General features: G+C 42.2%; 1 protein-coding gene across 1 annotated transcript in view; it reads left to right on the forward strand.

Annotated features, from left to right (window-relative positions):
• cspg5b (chondroitin sulfate proteoglycan 5b) overlaps window positions 1-9,066 on the forward strand; it is a 17,276-nt gene extending 8,210 nt beyond the window's left edge. The window contains exons 3-6 of the mRNA XM_076300856.1: window positions 2,224-2,412; window positions 2,981-3,131; window positions 5,611-5,670; window positions 8,863-9,066. Coding sequence (XP_076156971.1) covers window positions 2,224-2,412; window positions 2,981-3,131; window positions 5,611-5,670; window positions 8,863-9,066 — 604 coding nt within the window. The remainder of the gene's footprint in view (window positions 1-2,223; window positions 2,413-2,980; window positions 3,132-5,610; window positions 5,671-8,862) is intronic.
• Window positions 9,067-12,147: the final 3,081 nt, after the last annotated feature.

Consider the following 12,147-nt stretch of genomic DNA (forward strand, 5'->3'; position numbering starts at 1 on the left):
TTTTTTTTCCGGACTGTTTTACAGAAGGTAAAAGTCGCCATAATTTCTACTGACATTGTCCATAATAATTACTGACATGGTGCATAGGGCTCCAGGGTGTAAACGCTGTGGGCATGGGCAGAGGGTACAGTCTCTTAGGACGTACTGTCTCTGTTTATCGGCTCTCTGTGGGTATATCCATCTGCTCCTGTAGGCGAAGTGTCTTGGGATCTAGACAGTCAGGGACTAGTCTCTGAACATGCTGTCTTTGGAAACAGACCATGGGCAGCGCCACCCTTGGCACAGACTCTCTGTTCATGCCTTCCGCTCAGGCTTGTAAGAGCATAAGCTGAGTGTCCGTTTCAACTCATTTACATGTTTTTATGGGCATTCATGTCAATTTAGCTAAAAAAATGTGCAGTGTGGAAACACTGTGTGTAAATGCAAATGTAAATGAAATGTTCCCATCAACTTTAATTGCACTAAAACCTAATATGTGAATCGAGTGTTAATCCACCTCTGTCTAATGAATTACATTTGTATGCATTTGAAGATTAAATGCAAATTTCAAGTGTATCCAGTCAGGACTTCTTATTCAAATATTCAAAATGTACATTAAAAAGTTGAATGGAAATCCAGCTATAGTCTCTTTGCCATTGCCTGGGATGACATTAAAAGGTTTAGCCTGTGGCTTGGCAGGCCTCTACAGGCACTTTATCAGTAGGAACGTAGTCTGGCTTTAGGTCACAGTGGAGAGAGCAGATAAGTTGCCATTGATAATTGTAAAGCTACAACACAGCTCCCACCCTGAGGACTGTGAACTGGGCCTGTCAATTTACTACTGTTTACACACAATTTACTGTTTACTACTATTAACACACAATGTACTATTTACACATAATTACTATTTATGCACAATGTATTATTTACTACTATTTATACAGAATTTACTATTTACACACATTTCCTAATGGAGTAATCGAGTTTACCCCGGGCTTCAGTGACAATATGACTGGGACCTGCGGCTAGTACCCTCACAGTAATATTACTGTAAAGTCATCTTACTCCACATAGTTGTAATATTACTGTAAAGTCATCTTAATCCACATAGTTCAAATAAATAAAATATTATCATATTACTGCAGTAACAAGACAAGTAGCACTCCTTGGGTGATATATATATAGGACAATTTGCTTATGAAGAGATAGAGTAGTGGAAAAGTGTTCTATTTACAATATTTTGACTTTAAAATAAGTGTAGAATGGAACAGATGGTCCTTTATCACAGGACTGAGGTTTTCCTCTCAGTGGAGTAGGGAGATCATCTACAGTATTTCTGTTTATAAAGCAGCCAAATGCCCAGCAAAGGAACAGGATTTTTCTGCTGTGAGAATGGACAGAGGCACATACAGAGTGGAGCAAGAGCAAGAGAGGGGGATAGAGAGATATGGAGAAAGAGAGAGAGAAGAGACAAAAGAGGAAGATTGTAATGGCATGAGGGAGGGGATAGAAAAGGTGAGAGGAAGAAGAGAGAGATGGAAAGAGAAACTATAAGGAGAGAGAGAAAAGAGAAAGAATGAGAGAGATGGAAAGAAGCAATGGGAAAGAGAGAGAGAGGAAGAGAGGGGTTGAGGAGAGGACCATCTGTCAGATCCTGGAGCTTTAGACACTACATTAGAGTCCATAAGCTGTGTGTGAAGTTAAATTCACCATCTCTCTCTATCACACACACTCACACTAAACTACATACTCACGCATACATCTTTGCACACTTATCGATGCACACACACACACACACATATGCTAAACTACACACCCACACATATTCCTACACACTGGCACACATACACACACACACACAGATGGCTAACTGGCTGACTACCAGTTTTCCAAAACAGCAGTGAAGTGTAATTGATTGCTCTTCCCCAGTCTCTTCCTCCCCCATCTCTCCTACCTGCCCTTTCTTCTCTTCCTTTCTTCTTCTCTTTCTCCTTCTTTCTCTTTCTTCATGTCTCTCTCCTTTTTGTTTCATCTTCTTGTCATCCCCTCTGTTTTCTAACCTTCTCTTCTTCCTCTTTCCCTCCCCTCTTTGTCACCCTCCATCTCTCTCTCTCTCTCCCTCCATCTCTCTCTCTCTCTCCCTCCATCCCTCTCTCAGGAGCAACATGCAGGATTGTGTGTGGAATAACAACTTTCTTTCTCTTTCTCTCTCTCCCTCTCTCTCTCCATCCCTCTCTGTCTCAGGTGTAACGTGCAGGAGTACGTGTGGAATAAAGGTACGCGTTGTGAGGCCATCATCACCGACTTCCAGGTGCTGTGCCTGTTAGTGGGAGGAGCTTCGCTCACCGTGCTCCTCCTCTTCATGATCGTCGTCTTCTTCGCCAAACGCCTCCACGTGCTGAGGCAGGAGAACACACGCCTCCGCCGCCGCAGGTACACACACCGGCGTGCACACACACATATACACACACACACACACACAAACACACATACATTTACATATACATATACACACACACACACACACACACACACACACACACACACACACACACACACATAGACACATACAAACACACATACATATACATACACATACACACACACACACACACACACACACAAACACACATACATATACATATACACACACACACACACACACACACACACACACACACACACACACACACATAGACACATACAAACACACATACATATACATATACATACACACACACACACACACACACACACACACAGACACAGACACATACAAACACGCGCACACACACACACACACACACACACACACACACACACACACATAGACACGCACACACACGCACACACACACACACACACACACACACACACACACACACACACACAAACACACACAAACACCCATTCACGCTCTGTCAGTAGCCAGTCGTACAGTAACCTCATGAAAACTTTGCTATGTTTCCTTAATCTCTGTCTCTCTCTCCCTTTCTCTCAGTAAATACCGGCCCCAGTCGGAGCATCATGATAACTTCTCGGTGTCGACCATCGCTGAGGGCTCGCAGGCAAACGTAAGGACTGTGTGTGACTCCCCGTCTAAACTATCCCATGCTCGCCATCTGGCTTACTATGATAACGTTGTGTGTCAGGTAACAATCCTCTCCTCTCCTCTGCTTTTCTGCTACCACACTTACTCTTGTCTATTTATTTATTTTTACTCTGCCTATTATTTCTTTCTCTCCTCTTTCCCTCTCTTATCTCTTCTTTCTTCTTGTCTGCTAATTTTATACTCACTCTCGACGACATCTTGTCTTCTCTTCCTCTCTCTACTCCTCTCATCTTTTTTCCCATCTCCTCTCCTCTCATCTCCCCCTCTTCTGTTCTCTCCTCTCACTTTATTGCCACTCCTCTCTTCTCTTCTTTTATCTTCCCCCTCCTCTGTTCTGTTCTTCCCTTGTTTCTTCTCTCCATCTTTCCTCTTCTTTCTTTTTGCATGGGACTGAATCGCAAGAGTGACCTCTGTTGTTTTATCCTGCTCCTTACACTTCCTCTCTGTTTCTCTGTCCCTTCCTCTGAGAGGGAGAGAGAGAGAATGAGTTAGGCTGGTATTGAGTTGATGGGTGTAGAGCGTCAACCTTCCCACTTAGTATAGCACTTCCACCAAACTAATAATTATCAGAATCAGAATCAGAAAGCAAAACGGAATTCAGAGGTCAGTTTCTCACGGCTTTGACTCAGAGAACACCGGCTCTTGAAATGATCTGACCTCTGACCTGCTGCAAATATGACAGGTGTGTGCCAGATCATGACCGGATCTGGGCCAGATCAGAGCCACACCCGTCCGGGTAAAGTCCTGACCCATTTTGGATTTCTGGAATGTCTGGAATGTGTTCTTTCATAACTTTGACTGTCTTCCTACTTCTTGAGCCTAACCTGAGGTGTGATTAATTTCGGCAAATGGTGGAAAACATTCGTGGCCAATATGTTTTTCTGAACAGTTCAATTAAAACGATTTGGTGTAAACATTCCATTTTAACAGTAACCCTTCATCCAGCGCCACTATGCTCGTTGAGAACGTGAGTGTTTGCAAATGTTCATGGAGAATGCAAGGCATACAAAAAACTATTTGCAAACATTTGTGAACACTTGCCTATGTTTGCGAATTTGAACAAGGTTGGATTAGGGTCAGACTATGACCAGAAGTCTGACCTTTTCTGAATTCCCGAGTTCTGCCCTCTAAGCCTGTGTGTCTCCATAAGTCTGCATGCCAGAGGTCTTTTAGAGGTGTGTGTTTGGGTGTGTGTGTATGTGTGCCTGTCGGCTCTTTGTGATCAGTTACTACTGTAAGTCCGAAACACACACACACACACACACACACACACACACACACACACACACACACACACACACACACACACACACACACACACACACACACACACACACACACACACACACACACACACACACACACACATTGGTCTCTATACACTGAGAACGAAGTTATCTCGAGTCTCAAGTATTTTTCATGGCAACAAATTTCATCCTCGGTGTGTAAAGACTAATAAGTAAACTTTTCAAGTACTATTTTTCATGTATTATCAATGTGATTTTGTGTGAATATTTCGCAGATCAGAGGGTTCCTGGTGTCTCTAGGTAATGCCACTGAGCGTGCTCTGTAGAAACTCTTTGGTAGAAATAATAAATCTCGACCTTGATAGCAGACGAACATGGAACTGGTCCGAGACAGATCTTGCCCAGATCCGCTGCTATCATGGTAGAGTCCTCATTTCGTTTCCGCTGCAAGCTGTGAGAGTCGTTTTTTTCAGGTTATAGGAGAGAGAAGAAGTGCTTCTTTAAGGCTGTATTCTTAGCCCTGACCATATGCCAATGATTTATTCATGAGCTCTGATGTAAAAGGTGAACTCAAACTCATGACTCAGGGGGTTCATTGGAAGGGGAGCGCCGTGCACCTTGCAGGGGGTTTGACAGGGCCACTGTTTATCACAGTCACAAACTGACAGGAGGCTTCACTGCAATAGGGGATTGTCAGGAGAAGTGAGGCTGAATGGAGGTAGTGCGGTGGCTAAGGAGCTGGGCTAGCATGCAGTAGCCTGAAAAGTTATGGGTTCAATTCCCGGCCTCCGCTATTATGGCCCTTAGAAGGCACTTAACCCTGAGTTGTTCAGGGGAGAATACTTCTTGTAATAAAATTGACATATGTAAGTCGGTTTGGATAAAAACATCTGCTAATTTCACTCTGAAAGGGCATCAACAGATACATTCAGTTACAGCCCACTTGTGTTTTTTAATGACTGAAAGTTTAAAGTGAAGGTGGAATGAGAAGCCTCTATTATGCTGAGTCATTGTTCAGATAAAGGCAAGGAATTTGATGCATACAAAATAAGAGGAAATGTGACAATAAGGTTAGTGATATTTTTCAAAGATTGTACATTTGAGTGACAATGGGTTATGTGAAAGGGAGAAGGGAAGCCAAGCTTCTGGTTACTGAATGGCTGAGTCATTGTTCTGATACACACATTTGATTTTAAAAAGGCAAAAACAAGATTTAAGTCCAGTGTTATTTTATGAAGATTGTAATGCTCTCATGCCCCCTGCCTCCTGTAGAAGACTATGAACAAGTACACCTGGGAGTGTAAAACCAGAGACGAGACATACTGTTCTGAGGTAAGACCATTCAAACCTCTGCTTAACTCCCAGGCAGCCATTTTGGCTCTGCTTAGTAAAAGCACCCACTGTTTGTATTGTGCATAATCCCAGTTCTGGGTAGCCATTTTGGATCTGCTTAGTAAAAGCACCCCCTGTTTGTATTGTGCATAATCCCGCTTCTGGGCTGCCATTTTGGTGCAGCTTCCTCAGAAACCGTGCATCTCTTACCTCTGAGTGCCATTTTCCCCCTGGCTGTAGTCGTTTGTTTCAGAAGATAAAACGTCTTGGGGCTCAGTCTTTCATGTTCCCGGTAGAAGCTTGCATTACTGTTACCTAACTCTGCTCCCATCCTGCTTTGGCCGTTTTAGACTAATTACTGTAGCTGCTGACTCACCCTTCTAGAGTCTACTGCTTAGACCCCAGACACCTTCTTTGCCTTCTAAATTTTAACAAACCAATTGAGTTAAATTGTAAAATGTATGTGATGAAATTACTAATGTGATGTAAACTGCAATCTCATTAAGAAAAACAATATCAGTGTATCTATGGAAACTAATGACAGAGGTGTAGAGTATTTCCTTTGATCTCTGGAACTCTAGACTAACCCAGCAAGAACCCAACAACACAACCCAACCAAGAGTTTACAGGGCCTGTTAAGATCAAACCCATATTTTTAAAACTCGCCACAAACCATACCGCTGATCTACTGACTTTAAATCTGTCATTGGAGCAGAATGTCGTACCCAAGGTATGGAAACTTGCTCTCGTTTTACCATTGTTGAAAGGTGGTGATCCATTTAAATTAGATAATTATTGTCAGTTTCATTTCAAAACTGTCAGTAATGCCAAAGATGGGATTGGAATTTTAATTTTTGGTCAGTGAGCAGTTAAGACAGTCAGTTAACAACATTTTGTTTGTTTTCCAGTCGGGTTTTCGAAAAAATCATAGTACTGTTACCATGAAAGTACTAATTGACATACTCATACTGTAGATAAAAATGAGTTTAGTATTGGTCTCACTGTTGGGTTAGCACTGTTGGGTTAGCCAGATATGACAGCAAGCTTGCTGTCATATCTGGCGTGCCACAGGGCTCCATTCTGGGACCTTTGTTGTTCACAATATGTATTAATGATTATTTTAGATTATGGAGATGTATTTATAGACATGCCCCAAAGACAGTGTTGCAGTCATTAGATTTTGTTCATCATTCTGCATTGAGATTTATAAGTTATGATAGTTACTCAATTCATCACTGTGTACTATGAAATGGTTGGTTGGCCTTCACTTATTGGACAACTTCCCTCATATACTGTACTGTATATCTGCGTTCCTAACAACAAGTGACTGGGTGTAATTTACATTCAAATAGATACATTCTGTTTGATGTTCCCTCAGTAAGATCATAATTAAAGGCCTAGTGCGCCAGCTGCATAGAATGAACTGTATCTCTCTGTTCCTGTTTCTAATTTTGATTCTGTTTTAATTTTGTGCATCAGTGTTGTCTCGTCTTTTGTACGTTGCCTTGTTGACCAGGGCTCACGTGAAAAAGAGATACTCATCTCAGTGTGATTTCTTCCCTGGTTAAATAACGGTTTTAAAAAAACTAGTTAAAGGGATACTTCACAGATTAGCATTAAGCTTTGTATCAGTAAAAACCTGGTAGTATTTTCAAATGACCGTTCTTCCCTCCCTCATGTCCCCCTGAGATGAAAGATATCTGTATTTTTGTCTGGAAAAAACTTCCGATGATGCAAAAATCATCATTTTGCATCATCGGAGGTTTTTTTGGCCAGAGGCTGGAGACTACATTGGCTACTTCCTGGGGGAGTTGCTTGGTAGGGCAGTGAAGAACAGTGAAAGGCAGGGAATTCTGGGATTTGTTGGCTTTAATCCGCATGAACCAAAAACTTCAATGATGACTCCACATTTCTAATACATAAAATACTTACTATTTTAAATACACATTAATTTTCCCAACGGTGAAATGCTCCTTTAATCTCTGCAACAACCAACTGCCTCATTCTCTGTATGTTTGGACTGCCCCATTTGAATTGATCGCTAATCAATACTGTACAGAGTAGCCCGGCCTGTCATGGCCTCCTTACATTAAAAAACACATGACCCATGTTGCGTGTGACCCCAAAAAGATTGTCCGATGTGACACCTAACTGGACCAATCAATAGCCTGCACATGGTCCGACTGAGGCTTTTAATTACTGCTTCGTCCATAAAGCAGACACACGTTTGATCAATACTGATCAGGGATGTACTGCCTGAGATGGGCTAGCATGCAGTAGCCAGAACAGTTGTGAGTTCAATTCCCAGCTTCCACCGTGCACTTGAGCAAGGCACTTAACTCTGAGTTTCTCCGGGAACAATGGCCCTTGTAATATAATACATATGAAAGTTGCTAATTAATAAATGTGTAACTGTAAGTTCAGTGACCTGACCTCTGCAGACACATGAGAGCTCAGGTATTTCATCTAGGCACAACACTTGCCACTTTTTTTTAAGTTAAATGATTGATGATAATAAGTATAAATGATACCGGTAAAGATTATATATTACCTATTTACAAAAAAACATGAACATCACACTGAAGAGGATTTTATTTGATTTTAAAAACAGTGTTTTATGGGCTTATTGTAAACTGGTCAGCAATCTAAGGAGTGGTCTGTAAAGAAAACGTCTCATTTTAAAGATTACATATTAATTAGTTAACAAATGTAAATTATTCTGAGAGGTTCCCAGCCCAGGTTTTCTTTGCTAGCTTTGCCAGAACAACCTCAGTTGGTATGTATGTATGTGACATTTGGTTTCCTGTGAAGACGGCTGTCTGTACCTGTTTGAGCTCATCTCTCCGGGGGTCAGTCGGTAGGTCAGCAGCAGGATAATATGACATTTCCGAACTGAAACCTTCTCAAACCTTTGAACTTTTAAAAGAGGGTTTGCGGCTCCCTGGTCTGTGGCTTTTTCCTGTTAAAGGCCACAGGTACAGATGACTTTCTGATGATCTTCATCATAGTGGAAAAAGTAAAAGTGCCCCGTGAAAGTGTAATAAGGCTTAATGACGCATAAAAGTGATGGTCATGAAAATGTTATTTAGTGTAGTGTGTGTGTGTGTGTGTGTGTGCCTGTGTGTGTGTGTGTGTTGTGTATATGTGTGTAACAAAGCTAACCCTTGGAAGCGGCGTATCTCTCCACAGGAGGATCCTGCTAAAGAAGAAGAGCCACTGAAGACCCCATCACTCCCAGAGCCGTCGGAGGTGAAGTCGTCTCCGTCGAAGGAGGATGAGCCACTGACAATCCAGAACTCTGTCACCCCCACCCACGAGAACAGCAAGCCCCTCTCCCTCTCTGAGGACAAGGACCAGGCCGCCGAGGTAAACTCACTGGACAACAACACAGTGTAGCCCCACTAACCACCACAAGGGAGCGCCCTACAGGCTCTAAAGCACCGACACCCAGCAGCGTTCTAGCAACAGCCTATCAGCTCAGAGCACTGCTATGTGTTCCACCAGTCACTGGGTGCAGCTAACGGGGCTGTAGTAACTACCAATCCAAACAGCCAGCAGTGCTAGAAGTATTAATAAAACAACCAATCAAAACCTACCCAGTCTTCCACCAGCAAATAAGTGTCATAGAGTTCCAACCAATCAATATAGGGCTTTGCTACACCCACCAGCATATCTGCAAACAGCGATGCTAACGTCAGCAGACGTTATCGCACAATAGCATTCAGCTAGCATTACCACCATGTGAGCCACATCACCGTGCTGTATTACCACCTTCTATCACATGGTGGCGCTATGCTGAGCTTTCACATGCTGGACACATCACACAGCACCTCCCCCTCCTGCACGTCCTCCCCTGAGCTCTGTCACACTGTATTCATGTCACACTGAGTCATGCTAATCTATGTCAATGCTAAGTCATGCTAAGTCAAGCTATGCTACGCAATGTCACTGCTGTCTGACTGACCTCTGACCTATTGACCTTTTGACCTCTGATAAGTAGCTGTGCCCATCCCCCTTCCTCTGTTCAGCCTTACTCCTCCTGCATGCAATGCTGTTACTAACTGTACAAAACTGTCAAGGATTTATGGAGAAAATAAAAAAAAAACATATTAGAAACAGTACACCTGTTGTTATCGTATACAGAGTTTTGATGTTTGTAAGACTAATTTTGTGAGTCTGTATTGAAGATATAATGCTTGGATTGATATAGTCCATATATACAGGCAGTATTAATCACACAACTCAGTGTCTTGGTTTTGATTAATGTGGTCTAATCATTTGCTGTAATGCAAAATCTTTTGTACTCTTTTTTTTTGAGAAAACAGATTACCGTTAATAAAAAAAACAAGATTTGTTTGAAAATCACCTTTTCCTTGCGTGTTTCTAATATGCACCCGTCACTATCCTCCTGTCTATTTCCTACTGAACTCCCTATTCCCTCTCTCTCTTTCTCTCTTCCTCTCTCTTTCTTTCTCTCTCCTTTTTCTCTCTGTCTCTTTGTCTGTCTCTCTCTCTCTCTCTCTGCTTGCTCCTTCTGTCTTGTTCATGCACGGCTTATGGCTTATGGCGCTGCTCTCCACCCTGATAGCGGTCACCCCTGGCCCAAACTCTAGCCCTATTCTGGTCCTGATCTGATCTGTGCCAGATTGGGGTCAGTTGAGGGCCAGATCAACACCACATCTGGGCCGGGGTCGGCTTCTATCCGTTGTGCTTTACGGTCCAGACTCACTCTGATCCCCACACACTCTGACCCTTGTCCTTGCTGCTGGTTTTGCTGCTTTGCTTATTAGTGCCAAGTGTCCAGAAACAGAAGTATCCACTAATCTCCAGCTCCAGTTAGTAAGAATAATAATAATAATAATGATAATAGTATCTATTTTTTTTATAGCGCAGATTCTAGACACTCAAAGATATTTTACAGTTTTTACTAGGTACAAACACCAAGGTACATGGACAAGGTTATATAAACAGAGAAAAAACACACAGGTACATGGCCAGTGCAGAAGACGTAACTAAAGAGGTTCAAGCTAATGGAAAGGTCAGTATCCTTGAGAGCTATTGAGAAACACAGTGACACAGCTAAGATCACACAGAAAGAGAGGGAGAAAAAAAGATCATGAAATGGCATGATAATATACACAAGGGTTTCAGTGCTACTGGAGCAGTGATTAGCCCATTTCACAAGATGTTGCCACTGTGTAAATTAACTCCCTCTGGAACAGCACAGTCCACAGGACAGACAGAAACAGGAGGAGGTTTTACCAGCCAATTAAGGTATCATTAACATCAACAAGGCCCGACACCTGGACACTGTAAAATGGGCTTATTGGAGGATCTTTACTTTTTAAATTGGGAGTGACATTGGGAGTGTCGGTACACGATCTGTGCTGCCTGCATGGACCAGATCGTGTAGTGTCGTAAATCGTCGTAAAACAGGATTATCATCTGTGCATGCGCAAACATCTTGCGCATGCGCATGTCGGACTGTGCAGACAGCACAGATTGCGTACCCACAGGGAGTCATACCATGTGCATGTGGTACATTAAGTTACTGTGTAAGTCAAATACACACACACAGACTCGCAGACAGACACACACACACACACACACACACATACTTTATGAATACACAAGACACACCCCCCCCCCCCCACACACACACACACACACCTTTCTCAAAAGGCTTTCTTCAGTTGGGAGTGGGACTTCACACACACGGTAATGGAGAGGTGAGTGCTCTATGAACGTGGCTGTAAATCCATACTCTCATCTTGTGTGGGTGTATCCTTGCACTGAGTGTGTTTATTATAGTGTTGTGTATAGTACATGTATCATTGGGAATGACCATTTGTGTGTGAGTATTGCTTTGTGTGTTTTTAGGTGTGTGCTATAGGATAGGTATTGTGTTATTGTATTGTGTCTCCTGTAGATAGATAGATACTTTATTGATCCCCAGGGGAAATTTGAGTTCCTGTGGTATGTTGAGTGGTAGTGTTCACAGTAAATTTGTATAATGTTATCCAGTGGTCCCCAAACTTTTTCTTCCGAGGGCCAACTCACTATGCCTGGCTCCAAGAGAGGGCCAGAGACTCGGAGTAGTTCTATATCAGTAACCATAAATAGCTTAGTGCTGTGAACAACAGCAGTCTACCTTAGTTGAAAATTCTATTACATTTAATCATAGGCTATTGCAATTTAATACAATTGTTAGCTGTGTTTATATTGTCATCATGCCATATGTAAAATTAAATAATACTAATAAAAAAAAACTTTTGCATTCCCAAAAGTATTAGCAGGGAGTCCCAAAAGTATATTTTGTTAAAATCTGAATTCTGTGTCTTTGCATACACAGCTCAAGTTGTGAATATCCTACAAATAATTTAAAGTTCTCAAACTATGAGAATTTTATGAAGTGCTGAAGTGGTCTGAAATGACCACCATTCTAACTTTCAGTCACCTGATGAGAACTTTGTGAAC

This window comes from Alosa pseudoharengus, unplaced genomic scaffold (assembly GCF_046254945.1).
Source record: "Alosa pseudoharengus isolate Yale_2024_CS ecotype anadromous, Long Island Sound unplaced genomic scaffold, YU_APseudo_1.1 YU_APseudo_1.1_scf_23, whole genome shotgun sequence".
Classification (NCBI taxonomy): Eukaryota; Metazoa; Chordata; class Actinopteri; order Clupeiformes; family Clupeidae; genus Alosa; species Alosa pseudoharengus.